General features: G+C 39.7%; 1 protein-coding gene across 4 annotated transcripts; it reads right to left on the bottom strand.

Annotated features, from left to right (window-relative positions):
* Positions 1-79: 79 nt before the first annotated feature.
* Positions 80-16,791, bottom strand: atp8b3 (ATPase phospholipid transporting 8B3). 4 transcript variants are annotated; one of them, XM_044199446.1, is made up of 28 exons: positions 16,721-16,791; positions 16,152-16,216; positions 15,606-15,697; positions 15,348-15,461; positions 14,370-14,468; positions 13,681-13,742; positions 12,539-12,611; positions 12,150-12,220; positions 11,249-11,340; positions 10,963-11,121; positions 9,829-9,917; positions 9,542-9,735; positions 9,214-9,422; positions 8,336-8,367; positions 7,958-8,114; positions 7,353-7,541; positions 7,076-7,188; positions 6,102-6,269; positions 5,644-5,755; positions 5,431-5,506; positions 5,225-5,348; positions 4,111-4,297; positions 3,735-3,958; positions 3,532-3,615; positions 3,168-3,392; positions 1,757-1,895; positions 1,354-1,484; positions 80-743 (listed from the first exon to the last, which is right to left on the bottom strand). In XM_044199446.1, the coding sequence occupies exons 1-28, from the start codon at positions 16,774-16,776 to the stop codon at positions 501-503; spliced, it is 3,579 nt and encodes a 1,192-aa protein (XP_044055381.1). In that variant the 5' UTR covers positions 16,777-16,791; the 3' UTR covers positions 80-500. The 4 variants fall into 4 exon arrangements, with proteins under 4 accessions (XP_044055381.1, XP_044055383.1, XP_044055382.1 ...); XM_044199448.1 differs by lacking the exon at positions 16,721-16,791 and adding an exon at positions 16,595-16,702; XM_044199447.1 differs by lacking the exon at positions 16,721-16,791 and adding an exon at positions 16,407-16,563.
* Between the last annotated feature and the right edge of the window lie 3,646 nt (positions 16,792-20,437).

Raw genomic sequence — 20,437 nt, 5'->3', positions numbered from 1 at the left:
CTGTTACAGAAAAATAAAAACTTAAAAGGATAATATGGGTAAAATTGCGTGTTTTGAAATAAATTAACAAATAAAACAATTGTAAAACAAAGCGGTGCTGTTGGTTTATTGTGTTTGGTTTGATCTTCAAAGGAAATCCCCTGTGACCGCAGCAGATGGAAAATAGATTTTTTTTTTTAAACAGTCTCAAACAACAAAGATCAGAGATATTCATGTGCACAGGTAAACTGTCTATGTAAAGACAATAAACAAGATTTATATTACATAATGTATTTTGTACATTATATAATTAACTTTTTTGGAAAATACTAGCTATACAAAAGATGAGTGCAGGCTATAGTAAGAATTGTCCACAAAAACATTTTATATATTAACATTTTATATAACATTATAATATAGACATATAATGAATCATCTTTTCAATTCTGTTACACTACCAATCTATATGATCTCATATTTTCCCATATCAAAACCTTATATAAAAATATATCAGTCATTATTCATGAGCCATTTGGTGCATCACTATTGTCCTTCATGTGAATTTGGCCTTGTGAGTCAGTGGGGTTTTTACTTGTGGTCACCTTCTCATCCAACGGCGGCGCTGTGATGCGGATGCAGGTCCCTGAAGTGATGAGGCGTCCGGGCCCGGTTCCCTGAGAGAGGGCATAAGACGAACGGCGAAGAGACGTTCCTCTTCTAAACTTGGACCTCAGCTCCACTGGCTGACGGGATGCACTGTGGACCTACATCACAGCCAGGTGAGAGTGACTTCAGTGACCATTTACCATTACAAATGTTAATGCTTTTGTTTTTATAGAACTGAAACCTCAGTAACTTGGTGAATGGGAAACAACTCACCCCATGTCATATAAAAAACTAGGGTTGGTACACAAGCTCAGCCTTCTTACAGTTCCAAAATAACATAAAATAGCAATCAAATTCAGTATCATATTGAGTTCATCCTCAAGTCAAAGATGTATGTTTTTTTAACTGGTCAACAGCAGCGAGCACATTTTCCTGTCAGAACACAGTAGGATGCACACAACTGGAGAATTAGCACTGAGAAAAATACTGAAAATATTATGTAACTGGTCAAATTTTTCTCCAGAACACCTGAGTGAGGTTGTTTGGAGACATTTTATGGAACTGTAAAAGTCTTCAATAGTTTGGAAAAATGCTGAGATATACAGGAGCTAACTTGTTGTGTGCTTAGTTGTCCCACCAATTTCAATGGATATTTTTTAACATTTAGGTGTTAAGTCCAAAATGTTGTTATTTTCTGTTTTAAATTATTCCTTTGTAATTTTATCTTATCTTACTGTCTCAATTTACTTTTTCATGCAGATGTCTCACCTTGTGTTTGTCACGGATGGTGAGAATGACATTGAGAGCCAGGGCAGTCACTGAGGGCAAAACAGCCGTCCAGGCAGTGAGCAGAACTGTGAGCCATACAACTGGATCGATGAAGGCCTTATCAGACGCACCTGATGAAAAGCACACACAGAGCAATCACACCTGTTCACAGGGATGATGACAGATCATCAGATCAACAGAAAAAAAACATTAAATAATCATTAAAATGAAAAATTTTAATTAATTGCGTATTTGGTTGTATGTTTTTGTCTACAGTTGTTCTGATATTATTTGTCTCCATGTGAATCAGTGGATGTTGAAATGGCCACAGACAAGAGCAACATCACTCAAGTGACAGAAATGAATAAAGAGTAGGCATGCACTGAGATGAGTAGAAGTGTACCAAGAAAGTAATAGTCGCTGGGTGATCTCTGAAACAGGTGGGTGTTGTGGGTGATCCTGGTACAGATGAAGAACATCACTAGAGAGACAATCACAGCTGCTAAATTGAACTTTGTCCAGTATCTGGTCACCAGCACAATCTGAAAGATGAACAGAAACACTGTAATCAGAGGAGAAGGGCACATCTGGACATACAGTACCAGGGCTATCAGTGAGGAAATGGTAAAAAAAAAAAATGTTGCTTTAGAAATAAGATGCAATTGAACAATGCTAATTTTATTCGTTTAAATGAGACTGGAACTTCTGCTTCATGTAAAATGTATGTGACAACAAAATTCATCTGGACTGTAAAAACCAACAAACACAGGTAAATATTACATTTGAAAGCTCACGTACCAAATAGAATAAAAGACAGTAGAAGAGAACAAAACAAGCAAAATAGCACAGAACCATACAGAACAAAATAGAAGAGAATATAACCAAACAGAATACAATGGAAAAAATAGAATAGAATAGAGCAGAATAGAACAGAATGGAACTGAATAAAATGGACAGAACAGAATAGAACAGAACCAAATCAAATAGAATAGAATAGCACAGAACAAAATAGAATACAATACAATACAATACAATGATAGAATAGAACAGAACAGGATAGAATAGAACATAACACAACTTTATCACCCACCAAGGTGGCAAATTGTTTCTGGCCCATCTGGCACTTCATTACAACATAAACACATAGTACATAACAACAACAACAACACTAATATTATGAAGAGTCTAAGTAATAAAATACAATACACACAATTTAAGAAAACACCTTAAGACAGGGAGAAATGTTCTTTGTTAGCACAGGTATAATGTAGCACCTAGAAGAACGTAGCATTTCAAAGTGAAAGAATGGGGGATGTAAAAGTTCCTCTGTGATACACAGAGCCTTCCTCCCTTTGTCCCCAAAGAGTCCCCAGCAGTCCTTCTGATTGGTTTACTGACCACTACATTGGTCAACTTCACCAGCTTTTTAGCTTGGTAACCTGAACAGCTATTTACTGTTCAGGTTACCAAACAGTGCTGTAATATTATATGACAGAACACTTCTGTTGCTTATCATCCAATACCTCTTAAATAAAGATACATTTTCCTAGGACTTCAACCAAATAACTAAATAATTGAATTATTTTAATTGTCCACAGATAATTATTTGGTGTGTATAGAATTGGGATCATCCTCTGTTTACATTTTGATGTAATTGGGAGTAATAACTCTGTTAGAGGCTGCAATACTTCTTGATTATGCAATAATAATAAACTTTCCTCTCCTGTTTTTACATTACATTTTCATTAAATTTTTTGACTTGTGACTAAAAGTTTTTGTAATTTAATTGCGTCTATGAAAAGTGTGATCCTTACCTCAATGGTGGCAGTGAACGTGGCTGCCATGGAGACGGTGACTGCCATGGTCTGGTAGTCAAAGGCTGTGTTGTAGAAGACTCCAAACGGGATGAAAAAGAGAACAAGCGATGTGTAGACGGCATACAGGAGCGATAAGGACAGCATCAGAGGGTTGGAGAGCTCCTGTCTCTGTCCAGACTTGTACAGCTCCGGCCATTTCAGGCTGCTTTCTGCACTCACGTCCTACAAAACAAAGAATGAAGCATTATGACTCAGAACTTTAATATTTTATTGTGAAAAAAAGTGATGCGAGTGCTGATGATCAAATATCAAAATATGATTATTGCGTTCATAAAAACATCCATCTCTTAAACTGTCTCACCTGTTCAAAGACGGCCACACACATAATTGGGGACGCTGTGTACAAGACAGTGTAGAGAGCGATGAACCATGTCTCATACAGAGACTGCAAGAGAGAAATAGACAATGGAATAAATGCAGGATGTTTTCTCCATGTTTAACTTTATTATGACTATTGTGACTTTAAGTCTCTATGTCATTGGATTTCATTCATGTATATCTAACCTGAGCACTGAAACCATTGAAGAAACCAAACCATATGTGCACAAGAGCAAAGCCACAGGTCTTAAACAGGAAGTAGCTCAAGAAGAGGGAAATGCGCCTGTAGGACCAGCGCCCATGGACCAGTAGGAGCCTCTGCAGAAATCTGAACTGGGACAATGCAAAGTCTGCATTCTGCACTGCCTGACCTCCCTCCACTCCTGCTATTCCCACACCAACATGAGCCGCTGGTGTTGGGAAAGGATAACAGTAAGAAAAGACATGAATCAAAAAAGCGTGAGAACAGAAAGAAGACAGTCGGTCTGATCAGTAGGTTTTGTCTACAATTTAGAGCAACAAACACATTTTTTCTGTCATCTTTAAATTTAACCTGACTTACTCTTGATCATGTTTACATCATTGGCACCGTCCCCAATGGACATAGTGACTGAGCTGGTGTGTTTCCTGACCAACGTGACAACGTCAGCCTTCTGTCCAGGTGTTACACGACAGCATAGCACCGACTGACACTGTTCTGCCAGGCTCATGAACGTGGCCCCCCATTCTGGTCTCTGGTCAAACTCCGCCTGGAGTACAACACCATCAAATAGCTCAGTTTATATTTATATAAAATGGCTTTACCTTCTAATATACCTTTAGAGGAGTCTTCACCTTTGCTTTTGGGTTTCACACAGTCTCTGTTGACAGCTTTGACATCTCATAGAAGAAATCTTGTTCTAAGGCATTTTAGTTCTGCCAGTATATATTTTTAAGGCTGCTATAATCAATATTTTTATAGTAACAGTGGGTTAGATGATATGACTGGTGTATGTAATGTAATGGGTCATTTGTAGAGATGAAGCCACAGAAAATGGTCACCTGACTCTGCAGTTCCCCTCAGATCTGTGTGTTTGTCAGAGTGTGTTTCAGCTCATTGTTTGGGCTTTACGGCCCGCAACTTTGCTGTTTGGTTCAGTCTCACCACTGTCATCAGCACTGTTTCAGACGCAGCAGGCAGCTGTTTTCAGGGAAAAAGCCCTAAAACCCACTGTACACTACCTGCTGACAGCAGACAGACACAGTTAGCGACTAGCTGGTGAGCATAGTGGAGCATTTAGCAGCTAAAGATATACTAGATATTTTTCTCAGGAGCTTGTAGAGATCAAATGCTAACGCAGTTCCTTATCTACTAGATGTGTAAATATGCAACTGTTTGCAAACAAGTTCACCATATCTAATGTAAGTGTTGTGTTTACAGCGCGTTTCTGCTGCCCCAAGTGGCCCAAAAAAATCAATAATTGCAGGTTTAAAGAAAAACTGATTCACATCTAAAAAATTATACAATACCCAATTACAATGTGTAGAGCCTTACATTTCCACTGTCTTATCCCATTCTCTGACATTAACAACACAGTGTTTCATGATACAGAGTTATTCGCAAACTATATGACGACAGTTATTCAGCCATTTGAAAACCATATGAGTAACCTATTTCTTATATGTCCAGTGTTTACCAGCTCAGGTCCAGTGAGGACCACAGCAGTCTTTGCTCCAGCCGTCTCCTTGTCTACAGCCCACAGCTCTGTCTGTCTGGCCTTCAAGAAACTGACCCCTGGGTCTGGGGACTGAAGTATCTGTCTGCAGGGGCAAACACACAAAGATCAATGAGATGGTGTGAGTGTGTGCATGTGTGTGTATGTGTATTTTTATCATTGCTAACCTCAATTCCTGCCATTCCAGTAACCTGGTATCAGGATCCAGCAGTTTGCAAGAATATCCAATATTCACTGCAGTCTCTACAACGACGAAGAAAGAGGGAGCAGGACAGACAGAGGAAACGAGGAAACCACAGCGAGACTTTGTTTTCATGTAGTTACAGCACAGCATTCAAAATGGTGCCATTCCTACCTCCTGCTACAGTATGTCACAATACCTTTTTTATCCCCAGTCAGTACCCATACTTTAAGCCCAGCCTGTTGAAGCAGAGCAATAGTCTCAGGAACGCCCTCTTGAAGCCGGTCCTCTATCGCTGTCACCCCGAGAAGCTACAAAACATTAAAATTAAATTTTGTTTTTAGCATTCCTACAGTATATTGGCTTTATTAGATAGTATCATGACTGTAACAAGAAGACAAAGAGATGATACGAGTGACGTTCAAACTCATAACGTGAAAAAATGTCACTTGGAAACAAGGATTCTTTTTTCTTAAATAACTACTTTGTGCTCTACACATACCAAATTTAGGGAAAAGTAAAGGGCAGAACCATTAGGCACAAGCTTGATTTATAGAGTTATCTGTATTTGTCATGCTGTGTCAATGATCAGCTATACTACTTTAAATGGAGGACTGACAATAAACATGTGAAAAATCACACTGAAGAAGAGCCCACCTGCAGCTCTCTCTCCATCTGATCATATAGCTTTTCTAGCTGTGCGTCACGGTCACAGATCGCCATGGCAGCAGACTGGGCCAGAATTTTACTCCACTGCTCCCATGATGCCTCAGGAACAGATCGAACCGCAACACACAAAGTCCTCAGACAGGCCTGGGCAAACAACTGACAGAAGATAAGTTAACACGTTATTTGATAGGCTGCACATTATTTACTGAGTGATCCTTCAGGCAGAATTGAAGAATTGACAAAGAAAACATGAAATAAACACTTCAGTCTTGGCAGGCATGCCTCAACTATGTGCTCTAAACTGTATTGAGCAATGTTGGTCTGTCCACCACTTTGGTCCAGATTCATTCATCTATGAATCCTATTGACTTTGGTGATGCCCTGACTTTTCCTCTAGCACCACCATGAGGTTGACATTTGTGTTTGCAGTGAAATTTCTTGATGGATTGCCATGAAATTTGGTATGTTAATGTCCCCCTGAGGATGAATTCTAATAACTTTGATTCCCTGATTTTTCATCTAGCTTGTCCAATACTTTAGTTTATGATAAAATACCTGCAAAACTAATGACATTCCCATCAGCCTCAGCTGTCTGCTTTTGTGCTAAATATAAAATGTTAGCATGCTAAAACACTAAGCTAAGATGGTGAACATGGTAAACATTATACCTGCTTAGCATCAGCATGTTATCATTGTCATTGTGAGCATGTTAGTATGCTTACGTTAGCATTTAGTTCAAAGCACCGCAGTGCCTCACAGATCCGCTACCATGGCTGTAGACTCTTAGTCTTAGAAAGGAAATGGAATATGCAAACTGAAGTCAACATGAAAAATCACCAATACTGGAGTTTGTGTAAAGTGTGATTTTGAACCACTTAATACAGAAATGGAAACCAAAAGATACTAACAGAGTGTCATATAAATAGTGGGCTCAATAACAGCACACACTAATGGTTCATCACCTCCAAGGCTTCTTCAATCCTTTCCTGATATGGACAGTCCTTCTGCAGTCTCTCCAGAATCACTATGTCTGCCCCTTTACAGTACAGCTTTAACCCACCCTCTGGCTCCCTCACTGAAAGAAAAAAACAAAACCAGTATATATAATTTATCCAGAAAAGAAGTTGACATGGGAGAACTTAACATACGTGCAAAAAGAATGAGGTGAGTACAAAAGATTACAAGAGATTGTAAGATTGGAGATATGTTGTTAGTGTGTATTTAGAGGGCTACTCTCACCCAGTACAGACATGCATCTTCTCTTGCTGGTAAAGTCCAGCAGTGCCAGCAGCTGATATTGGCGAATGACACCCAGTTCAGAGACAACGATAAAGTCTCTTGTCCTGGAAAGAAAGACCCAGCCCAGCTCCCTGGCAACACCAACAAGAGCTTCCTCATCTGGGGATGCAGCCTGGTAAACTGGTGCCTCTGGAGGAATGAGGTCAACACCCAAGGTGGAGGTAAACATTTTTGTCCTCCGGGAATGGTCAATTGTGCCAGTCAGTAACTTGTTATTATATCAGATTCAGACCAGTGATTTAGGGGTTGGAAAATAACTGACAAAAATGCATCATCCTTTCAAGTTTTGTCAACATTAGACAGGTAGTGTCTGATATTACATATACAGGTTATTTGACCTTTAATTGTAGCACCCCCATCAGGTCAATCAGTGTAATACAAAAACACAGTGGAAACATGAATTACACACTGAGATTTCATCAAAAACAAACCAGTGTTGATTGAGGTATAACAAATTTATCAGATGGAGGATGAGAACTGAACTACTTTGATCTGAATCACAGAAAATATGGATACTTTCACACAAAAACAGACACAGACACAACCTTCCTTCCACTCTGCCATGACAGTGTGACATAGAGACAGTGCTGTGAAGAACTGTCTGCTGAGCGGACAATGCTGTCCTCTGAGCTTCTTCACCAGGCTGGGAGCGGACATGAACAGGCCACCGCGGGAGAACTGATTCCAGCTTAAGTCCATGGGCTGCACACAAACAGGGAAAAAGATGGTACACTAAGTGTTACTGTGCATTGACATTATACAGTGTTGCAACTGTGGCTAACATGAAGAGAGTTGAATGCTGTTGGCAGCAGAAATTATGACAGGCACAAAGACTTAGACATACACTGTAAATATACAAGGAGAGTCGAAGAAAGAACAAAATACAGTTCAAAGATGCAGATTTGAGAGTAATTATTTGGTACCTCTGTGTCCTCTGCCCTGACTGATGCATCACCTGTGAAAGTAGAGAAATTATTGTATTTAATGACCTGCAAAAAGCATTTGAAATGGAGGTAAAGTACATGATTAGAATATGCACAAGTAAAATTTTGAAAAGAGAGAGAGAAAGAAAGAGAAAACAGACATGGGCTGAACCAGGCAGTGGCTCAGACTTATGACATATGGTTGACATGATTCTGATAAGGTTTAAATTACAGCTTGCCTTCAGTGGGCAGAGCCGGTGTTAAATATTTAGTAGCTGGACTCGTGGCTGTTGGAATCCATTCAGCAATTTTATACATTGTGTTTATATTTTTAAACACTTTTTTCTACTGAATTGTGCAAGGTCCTCTGATTAAAAATGCCTTGTTAATGAGTTTCTAATTTGAGGATTTTTAACAAATGGAAAGAGAAAGAATGATATTATTTATCTTAACGTTATAGTCAACATGACTACTTCGTCACATGTCCACATAGACAACAATTAAAGTTGCTTAAAGTCCTGTAAAGATGCATTTTGAGAGCATGTCGCATTTATAATTTGATGTACATCCTGCTGAAAGTGGGTGCTGATGTAAAATAAAAATACAGGAGCAAAAGGAAGTTTTATCTGTTGGACTGGGCAGAGGGTGAGGTTGTTCAAAAGTCTGTCATTGATTGGAATTTTAATTTCTTGCTACCTGTGTAGCGTGAGGTCAGATAAAGATACTTTGATTTAATGCAGTAAGTAGAAGTGCTGGTATTGGGTTGTTGATTTCTTCTAAGAAGGACAATGAAAATATCACATAGAAATGTAAACTTTTGATAAAGAAAATTAGTTCACCAGGTGGAAAATCATTAGATGGTTTCAGTTTATTGTTACCATAGATCTCCCCAGCTATGCAACATTGTCTAAAGAGCAGATGGTTCTGGGTTAGTGTCCCAGTTTTGTCACTCAGCAGGTATCCCACTTGGCCAAGCTCCTCACTCAGTGAGGTATTCCTGGCCTGAGCCGGTCTGTCTGCCTGCTGCCAATACATCTCCATATCCCAGTCAATAAACAGGCTGTGGACCGTGTGCATCAGCTCAAACCTGTGGACACACAGACATGGAGGACACATACACAGTAAGACTGTATACACACAAACACAGCTGTATTTCCACCTTCCCACCTTCCCTCAAATGAGTGCAGTATTGTAGATGGAACTAACGTGATGTAGAGAGCTATGGGCATGGCCGGGCTGAGTAGGATTATGTAGCTCCAGAAGATGAGGAACCCTGTATAGACGGGATTGCCGTTAACCACCAGAGGAGACAGAACCCCTGTGTGGCTCATGACCCAACTCGAAAACATGCCACTGCCGATGGCAAGAAGCAGAGCTGCCAGCAGCACAGACAGGATGACCTAGAGATCCAGAATATAGACACATGCACAGTTAATAACAGAATTCCACAAGATGCCTCATGCTCGTCATCCCTCTGCCCTTAACCCACTCACCCCGATCACCACTCTGTTGAAAACTTTTTCCGTTTGAGTCCATTTCACTCTCAGTTTCCCGCAGTTCCTCAGGATCTTAGTGTCCGCGCCTGGTACAGAACAGACAACTATTAAATGCTATAGCTGTGGTGGCCTGGCAGAGCGGGTTGGGAGTCCATCCTGCGGCCAGAGGGTGAAAGGTCAAGCCCTTGTGTCAGTGAGTATCTGCTGTCGTGCCCTTGAGCAAGATGCTGAATCCCTACCAGTTCCGGGGGTGTCTGACCCTGCTGCCGAGAGGTCAGTGGGAAGAGAGAATTTCCCTTGCAGGGATCAATAAAGTATCACATTATGTTTTCCAGTGATTTTGTCTCATTCTCACAAAGACTGCTGAGGGATGTTGAGTTGCATGTGTCAAAATTACAAACACTGAGAATGTGTGCCATATCTTCAAACTGGTCGAGGACAGAAACTCATTCCAACTTAGTCTTACTACAACAACAATATGTCAACCATGATCATGCATAATTCAAAGTAGGCTGTGTCAAGTGTGCGTCAGGAGGGTTAGAGTTATAATCAGGCTGAACTGGGGTCACATAGATAGACAGTCTCTGATGAATGGTATAAAACCCATTTCTGGAAGAATTTGATCTATTGATCTGCTTTACAAGAACTGAAAGGGTCATAGCAGTGAGATCTATGACACCGCTGCCTGGTCCAGTAATATCTGATCAATGATCACTTAAAAGACAGGAGGAGCATGTAATCTGCCAGATGTTAACAGACCCACATTTAAGACACAGCTACAAGAGTTAAGTACTGTCCATAATTAGCAGTATAATATATTCCACATAACATGTGTCATTGAAACAAGTGGAGGCCACAGTAGAAGATGAAATGAGGATCGGTGGACTAGACACAAAAACATTTTGCAATAGTTTTATCTCTGTTATCATACACCTCTATGGGGCATTGTGCCATATGTCAGGGCATCTCTTTCCTGAGTGTCATTGTTAGACTCTACAGAGCAGTTTGATGGTAGCTAGTACCCATTCTATGAACAAAAACTATATCATCCTACTCCTCACTAACATCACTCCACAGAAATCCATGTTGATATTCCCTTTTCTAAACTGAATAAATTACATCTACATGTACCAGTGTATATGGTCAAGCCGTAGGCAAACTCAGTATTGCGTAGGACTGTTCCCCTCAGGAGGATGTGCTTGTTGTCCAGCAGAAGACACTCTCCACGCCAGTGCAGCTGGCCTGTGAAGGTGTACAGGCGATTGTTGGGCTCCTCACAGAGCACGACACCTGTCAAATAAAAGGTTTCATTTGCTTGTACTTAGGACGAGTTTGCAATTCTGTTAAAAGTTTACTTGTGTCTTCTTTAAAATGAGCACATCTGAATTTGCATTCTTAATAGAAAACATTTATTCACCATCAAAGGCAGCAAGCATCTCCTCTGAGGGGTGAGAGGTCAACTCATTGTGTGTAGCACTGAGCGCCTGCCGGTACTTGAGGTTAGTCTCTCTGTATGAAGACCACACTTACAAGTTATGTCGACACTAAAGAGTTGATCCATTCATCAGAAATAATAATGAGAAGTCAAGGCAGTGTGCAGTTGGTATACATATAGAGAGTTATGCAATATTAACTTCTTTGGTTGAGGATCAGAATGAGGAAATTTCCATATTGTTTAGTAGTCAGGAGAAATAAATTTGAGCTTTTCTTTCTCAGACATATAAACTCATTAAAAGGTCTTCACTCTGCAATAAACCATGAGGAACTTTCACCTCTCAAAATGGTTCTCACTGGTTTTAAACTGGTAACAAAAAGACAAAGTCACATTGCGCAAACCGATTCTTTCACTGATCCCAGCTATACCGTATCTGACAAAAAAATGTATCAAACACCTTTTACCCTTCTACGAGCCGCCACAAAGCCTCAGATGCGCAGGCACGGCTCCTCTGGCTCACCCAGAGTGTATAAATGATTTTAGACCTTTAAACATGACCAAGTTTTTGCCTTCAAGGCCCCGTGGATACAGAACCGCCTGAAGAACAATCAATATCGCTTTTAAAATAAAATCTTAAAGCTTCCTATTAATGCTATTATTTTTGCTATTATAATATTATATACACATATTATATACACTACGTTCATACTTTTTATGTTGTAGTACCTAATTGTTTAACTTGTTTTAATATATTGCATAAAAATGCACCACTACTATATTACTAGTATAATCAATCAAGTTAATACATACAAACATGTATATGATGTTGATATGATTGAATTAAATGAGAAAACAGATTAATTACATTGACTGTGTTTCTTACCCATCAATATCTGCTGTCTCCACATAACACAGACTGTGAGGCTCTGAACTACACAGGAGGAGAAGGTCAGCCTGGGAAGAAAGAGAGAGGAAATAGAAAAATAAAAGAGAGAGGGCTCAGTGGAAAGTTACTGGAAATACAAATAGAGCTATGGAGCATTTATTCAAATATTACAAACATTAGCTGTTCCATGCTGCTATGCTGAAATGATCCACTTTATGAAAATACTTAAATATAAATATAAATATGCTACTTTATTACAGCTGTCTATAGGGTAGGTTAACAAGTAATGAATGCAATCTTACTCTACTTATGCAACAATGATTATTCAGACACTTTGTTTTCTAAATTGTTGTTAATTTCTGTGTTTTATAAACTGAAAATCTCACAGGGATAACTTGGTCTTTGTGGATTCGCAGCAAATCTCCCACACACACATCCTTTGACTGTGCTGCGCTGAAACTGAGACAGAGGACAAACAAGGAGTGAGCATATGGGAAAAAATAATCAATGGTTTTCAAATGCAGAAATTTCATGTAATTTGCTAGTCAAAAATCTCCTAAATATACAATGCTATCATATTTACAAACACAACAACTTTGTTTTTCACAGATCAAAAGTAATGTTTTACTAGATTTCATTTTAAAAGACACAAATGTAAACATAAGCCACTATCAAATTTTAAAATATAGGACTGGCATTTCCCAAAATGATTGCCTTTTAATACACAGACTACATCTAAGTTATTAATGTTTTCAATGCTGAAAGATTTGTTTCAAAAACAAGAGCAGGCCAATATTTTCAACTAGAGAGTTGTAGTAGAGGTTGAGGTGGGTGCTATGGCAGCCGGTAATAATTATGTGTAGATTAAAACAAATGTGGGCCAGGGGTGTAAAGTGGGAGGGCCAATGGCCCCTTCCCTACTTCCTACACCCTACTTCCGGCGCCCTTGCCTTCATTTTGATCTCAACTACACACCTGTAAAGTGTCATGACTGCATCTTGCTATCGCGTTGACAAAATCATATAAACACCTACCAAAGTACTCAAAACCGCTTATGTGGTAGTTCCTGCAACAGTAGGTGTCTTCAGGACTACATTTTGCAATGATGACACATCTCTCTCTCTCTCTCGTCATATACAGCAAAAAATGTCTGAGCGGGCCTTTGGTGCTAAATAACTGCACTATTATTTTTTCTTTACTGCATTTCTCATGCAGTTACCACACTTTGGAGGGTAGTGTACAAATTATTTTGTCTATTAAGTTGTCTTTATTAGTCCACATGGGAAAGCATATCATCTGGAATGTAACAGTCAACAGACTGAAGCAAAAGTATCTCTGAAAAGGTTGGTCATAGTTCTTGTCTTCCGATAGGTGTGGAAAATGCTCTCTGTTTTTTCCCGTCTCTAATGCATAAAAGGATCATTTAAGGATTCACTAATTCACACTTCATTAGAGCTTCATTAGAGGGCTGTTTGAAACTGGAACTGCGCTGAGTCCTGAGAGAATAACCCACTAACTTTGTACTCACCTCTGGGAGATGAGTACGTCACAGGGTTGGGAGTTAATCCTAGAGTCACTGCGTCTCCTTTCCTGGACCGGAGATGGAGAGAGCGAGAGAGACAGACCGAAAAAGAGAGAGAGAGAGAGGAGAAAGATAGATTGAGAAGCATGACAAGGATGCAGATAAAGAGTGATGGACACGGAGCGTGTGAGAGGGAGTGAGGGTGGCCATGAGAGGTTGAACAGGAGAAAGGAGAAACACCATTACGGGGCTCTACAGTGACACCAGCTGGGAGATTTACACCCTCCACTAAATGATTAGTCAATAGAGAGGGGTCAAGCAAGCGTTTCACCCAGAGCTGTTAACGACCGTAACTCAGTGATGCACTTAACCAGAGAATTCTCCATGCAAAACATCACGCCTGCATTTAAAAGGAAACGCTTTAATGATAGGAGAGAAAATTAATGCTACTGGGATGACTGGTTTTGTCACTGAGGAGAGGACAAGGAGTCAATGAGGACAATGAAGGAGAGAAAAGAGCGTGCACATCCTTAAGTGCCAGGTTTCTAAATGCATGCGTGAGGCCGGTCGTATATTTGTGTTTAAGCTCATGCATTTGTGTGTGAGTGGGTGCATTCATCACTGTAGGGATATTCCCCCTCCCAGACTCCCCCAGGCTGAGAGAGAGGGGACTACAGAGTGACTAGTGGTCTCACCATGTCGTTGGCAAGGTCTTTCAGCCCTCTCACAGAGAGTACGGTGAGCAGCGGGATGATGGTGATGTACCAGGGGATGGATGAGATGGCAGGGACACACTGGAAACCACATGTAAGCATGGGTACACACAGAAGGAAAAGGAAACAGAGTCTCACACACACACAAAGCTGCTTCCACAAGTAATAATAACTACACTCAAAAACTAGGCTAAACAGTCAAAAGCTCTGGACAAAGCTAGACAGGGTTAAGTGATCATGGCAACGTGGCAATTACATCCTGTTGAAGACATTTGTAGTTTCTTAAAGAAGATAACTGAGTTTATGTAAGGTGTGTTGCCAGATAGACAACTTTTGCTTTCCAACCCTCCTTTGCATTCAGAAAAATAAATAATATTTATAGTTGTAGAAAAGGTTTCAGTCGTAGTCATCTGGACACTGTTTTCAGAATAAAGACGTTTCGGCTCCCACCCGGAAGTCATTCTCAATTGTGAAAATGGTCTGAGAACTCAGAAATTTAAGCTACTCTGTGTTGCTTAGGCCCTATTGTTTGAAAACAATAGGCCTGATTACTGGGCCATCATGGAAACAAAAGAAGGTCAGTTTCAGGTGAAACTAGGCAGGGTAAACAGCAGACACTCAGGAAGACTCGTCCCTGAGGGCAGGGCCTAAGCAACACAGAATAGGTTAAATTTCAGTTCTCAGACCATTTTCACAATTGAGAATGATTTCTGGATGGGAGCCGAAACGTCTTGATTCTGAAAACAGTGTCCAGATGACTACGACTGAAACCTTTTCTACGATGGAACACTCCTGGACGAATGAGGGACTACACCGTCTTAATATTTATAGTTGTTATCTCAACAAACTATGTCACACATAGCTCCTGGTACATTTCATCTAACTGGATATGTAAATCACAGTGTAAGGAAGATATTATCAGTGTAAGAATGAGAGAGAACAGTAGAGCCTTCATCTGACCTGCAACACCATCATGAGGAGGAAGTAGAGATTGGCCACTCGCTGGAACTGTTCAAACAGTGTTAGGGGCAAGAAAGTCAGGGGGGAGTACTTGTAGCTGCGCACCACATTGTCCTGGCGATAGACATGAAGAACCACAGAGAGAGAGAAGCACAAGGGAGACATACGTATCGTATCAACATGTTTCTCAATGTATCAGCATGCCAACAGGTGTTAGGTTGCCATGGAGGGAAGGAAGCATGTACATGACTGACTCACCGCGTATCGCCCCCAGCAGAAGCACAGAAAGGATTTCTTCTGTTTGTGTTTGTGGTAATGTCGGCTGTTTGCCCTCACCTCCCATGTGAGGCCTGTCAGACACACATTAGACTGACTCTTAGCTCTCAGAGACCATTTACACAATGATTTAATGTATCCTTTACATCGGCAGATAACAGATGGATGTGTGTGTCTATGTGTGTGCGTGCTTCTGTGAATGTGTATTAATATGCAAGCGTATGTAGTGTACTGCTGTTAACCATATCTCAAAGGGATTCTTGTATCGCCCATTCAGAGCCTCAAGAAGGCAAAAATGACTAATACCATCTGCTGAAGAAACACGATCCCTTATAGGAGAAACTTTCAATTTAGATAAAAGATCACAAGCAGGCTGCTACATAAATATGACACTGATAGTTTGTGTTAATGGATATGAATATTTTAGGATGTTTCATTTCAAATCAAAAACACTAAACTCCACTCGCCTCTGAATGTTCTCAGTAAACACAGAGTAAAAAATAAAGGATGAGCTCAAAAGAGACGTACCAGATTCAGCACTTTCATTGGACATGATGCTGAGGAGACTCAGAAGTTTGTAGACTCCGGCTGTGCTATATGAAGGAGACAACAGAGTGAAATGGTTGCTTATGTCCCCTGCTAAGATACATTTATCAGTCTTGTAACTTATTACACTGTGTTACCATGCTTACCTACACCATAGCACAACATACAAAAGATTACAAATCACTGCTGTGGATCTAAACACACTCCTGTGCCCGTTGTAGCTCTACAAACACTTACCTATCTTCTATTAACTTGATTATATAACAAAATGGAACTAAGGTGAACCGAAGGCTTGTTTTCTATATGACGAAATACTGAGAAATTTTCCAACTCTTCTGGCTGAATCACAAAGCCCTACTGACCCAGCTAGAGACTAACATGGTTGTTTTCATTACCATTCTTCAGCTGCTTTTCATAACACACACCTGTTTCATCCACCCCCCTCCTTTCTCTTTCTCCTTATCCTGGTGCAACATGTTTGTAGCCCCGCCTTCCCCTCACTCCCAGGTGAAGGCTCCGGTGACTCAGTCTGTACTCCCGGTGCACCTTACCTGAGGGGAGAAAGAGAAAGGAGGAGGGGCACCAAGGCCAGCAGAGCAGGGGACATCTATTTTTTCCACGTGCTGCAAGCGAATCTGGCAAGAAAACACACTGATAATCTATTATAAACAATATAAATTTATATTACATATGAGATAAATTATCTGATTCTGATAAATAATTTCCCATGCTTGCCAACACTTTTGATTCTCTGCCCCTCTCCCTCCTGATCCCCCCTTCCCCCCTCCACAAGTAATAATAACTACACTAAAAATCTAGGCTAAACAGTCAAAAGCTCTGGACAAAGCTAGACAGGGTTAAGTGATCATGGCAACGTGGCAATTACATCCTGTTGAAGACATTTGTGGTTTCTTAAAGAAGATAACTGAGTTTATGAAAGGTGTGTTACCGGATAGACAACTTTAGCTTGCCAACCCTCCTTTGCATACAGAAAAAAATTAAATATATATGCAGTCACTCAGTTAAGAAAGCACTATGTGTATGTATATGTATTCCTCACATGGCTGATCATGCATTATTCATGTAAGGGCTTTAGTTAACCATTCTGCCTTCTTCATGAATCTAATGCCACCTGGTGGAGGTAAGAACCCACTGCAGTTTAACCATCAGACGAAGATCAAAAAGGGTGAATTTGACAACAATGGCTCGTCTGAACAAAATGCAGCTCACTGAATGTATATGTTCACTCAATGTCAGTTAAATGTACTATTTGTGGTTTCATGTCTCTTTGTCTCATTTCTCTTCCCTATGTAAGTGAGGTCGTTCCCACAAATGCCACATATCAACACCTGAAGGTGTGTGTATCTTATGCCTTATATGTGTGTGTATGGGAGTGTTTGTACATATCTAGGGCGATCTTTCCTATCTATTTCTACAGTTGGGCTATGCAACAGAGTGGTTAGGGTGATGTGCCGCTTGTGTGGCACGGGTGCTCTTAGGCCTCCACAAACAATGGCAGTCAATAGGCCAGACTTTTCCACCACAGTTTAACCGTTGCCCATCACGACTGTCAAACCTCACAACCAGAAAAACTCAGGCGGATGGTCTTTGAGCCTGTGGGTTCTTGTCAAATCTACTCTGCAAATTTGAAGAAAGAGAGGCTAAAGCTATATCAAACATTTACATATTAATAAATATAACATAATTTATAGTCCATAGCAAAAAGGTGGAAGATAAATAAAACACTTAAAGATTAGGTTCGCATTTTTCCAAGTCTGTCTTAAAATAATACTAATAATACTCATATCTTCTTATGTACATTGAAACAGTTGTCGCTCTAATTGTTCCTCCTGTCCATACTGGCCATAAAGAGATCCCTTCCTATTGTGATTCAAATGTAAGAGATGGGGGACAAAATCCACAGTCCTCATTCTGTTCAAAAATACATTCTAAAGTTTAACTAAAGCTAATAGGAGGCTTCATCAGTCTGAGTCAGCCAAAACAATCAGAATCAGAAATACATTATTGATCCCCAAGGGGAAACTCTTTTGTTACAGCAGCTCACTATCACATCAGTGCACACAGGAAGAATAGAATAGAAGTACTAAGCAAAAAATATAATACACTATAATACAGGTCAGATAAATTAAGTACCAAGTGGGTATAAGTATAAAATTAAAATAAGTGTGAAGTACAACGTGGGTTTACCGGTTGATGAAAATAATACAGTATAAGGTAACAGTGCATGAACTGTCAAGTTAAGTGTAGCTTATTAAGATTATAATGAGACGGAGGATAACAAGGGGGTATCTTCCAAAGTTATGATCTTTTAATTACAAATTCCCTCTTTGTTTTACTATTCCTCTGCCACTCAGCAAGGAAACACTTTTTTTGTACTAAAAAGACAGTAACCTTGGAAAATACCCACTTCATTTGACTAACTCAAGACTGCTGAAGCTTAATATTTGCTTCAGCTTTACTATTGTGTGAATATGAATGTGCATATGGACATGTGAACAATGTTTTGAAAAAGACTTGAAAAAATGTGCACCTATCCTTTAAATAAAAGTTTGTTACATAAAATCAAATACATATAAGCTATGTCTTAGGCAGCGCAGATTGTGGTGAGACAATGCAAAATACAAACTAGTTTGTCGCTGCTAGAGGTAGTAAAATAAGAAAATGGCAAGTCAAACACAACAAGTAGCTTAGGACAATCATGCGCATGCTAGTTTATGGGCCAGCTGCCAACAAAAAGCCAAGCGCTGCAAACATTAGTAACACATTTATTTCTACACCTTTTAAATTCTTGGAACTGGTAATTGACAAAACATAATTTATTATATATAAAAAACACATTTCCAGGTCACATTTAGCTAAGACTCACATTCTTACCGCAGCATCAGCAGCCAGTGAGAAAAACACAAGAGGAGGAGATGACAAGTTTTACTTCCTCATATTTTGTTCAATACAAAATGGAAATATGAACAAACTGCTAAACCTGAAATGGCTTAAACACCACACTGTCCTCTGCAGTAACTGAGAAACTACATGTCAGAAATGCACAATAACAGATCGTATTTTTTTTTTTAAATCTTTTAAAATCTTTTTTAAAATCTTATATGTACGTGCTGTTTATTATCAAAATCCTACTTATTCTTTAACTCCTTTCTTTCAATTCAGTACAGTACAAGTACAGTATGATGTCATTCTCTATTTTAACTGTCCCATAATTATCACTTTATACAAACCGTACATGTGACAATAAACAACCACACTCGGCAAGAACAACACCAAACCACACACATTAATTTTATTCAAAAATACATGCCAAGTTTCCACTACATGTTTAATGTGAGCATGTTTGTTCTCATCTTATTCTGTATCTCACAGGATCTCAGCAGGGCATGACACACAGACCATCCCTGACTTGAGCACAGTGAGTGTGGGAAGCTTCTCAGTACTCTTATTTCTCAGGGGCCTACATCACTACTCTAAGGTTTTCATGTGGCACTAAACAAAAGTCACACTGCAGCTTACTATGAAGAGGTGATACCCTCCGCGCTAACTGAGGCTCAACTTCCTGTAAAAAGTGGTTAACAGCTCAGCCGTGAGTTAAGGAGCAGGAATCAGGCAAGCAGACGTCAACTCCAACAATCACACAAATGGCCTCCTTAAAAGGGTTGTAAAATAAATAGGGTTTGACATGACATACAAAACAGATGTTAAATAGGTTAAGATCAAGCGAAAGCAAAGCAGCAGTCATTCCACTGAAGTAGACTTTCAATGTACAGCAGCTTGTTGAAAGTAGAACATGGTGGGGTTTGGGTGTGAGGAGTGGGGGTGACATAACAACATCAAAGCTTACGGGAACAGACTGATTAGACTATGATGAGTCACCTCATCAGTGGCAACTTTCACCTGAAAAAATTTGTTTCACTTTTGTTCAGGTGAAATGTGTGGGTGCACTGAAACATGTCAGTAATGATAAAACTGTGGTTTAGAGGGTATTGGTGAGACTGTGTGGTCCTGTGGAGAGCATATCTGGAGGACACTCAAATAATGTTATGACAGTTTCTTTTTCTAACTGGTATTGTTGGCAGCAAAGTCTGTCAAATCATACCGAATGCAACTGGACTATGCTAAAGCTAAAGAATATGACCCTTCTGGAGGAAAACACTGAACAGTGTTCTCTGCATAATATAAGCTTAGATCTTATCATTCATTGTTGACATAACATTTTAATCATAAAATGTAGGATATCGTTT

This window comes from Siniperca chuatsi, linkage group LG6, assembly GCF_020085105.1.
Source record: "Siniperca chuatsi isolate FFG_IHB_CAS linkage group LG6, ASM2008510v1, whole genome shotgun sequence".
Classification (NCBI taxonomy): Eukaryota; Metazoa; Chordata; class Actinopteri; order Centrarchiformes; family Sinipercidae; genus Siniperca; species Siniperca chuatsi.
Note: the sequence above shows the minus strand (reverse complement) of the source record. Positions and strands in the feature narration are given on the sequence as shown.

Bases quoted from the DNA above. Each gene is read 5' to 3' on its own strand.
- atp8b3 (XM_044199446.1), bottom strand. From the start codon at position 16,776: ATGTCCCCTGCTCTGCTGGCCTTGGTGCCCCTCCTCCTTTCTCTTTCT. The intron at 9,918-10,962 runs GTACATGTAGAT...GTTCTGTACCAG, and splicing joins CGGCTTGACCATATACACTG to GCGCGGACACTAAGATCCTG. The intron at 5,507-5,643 runs GTATTGTGACAT...TCGTCGTTGTAG, and splicing joins ACTGACTGGGGATAAAAAAG to AGACTGCAGTGAATATTGGA.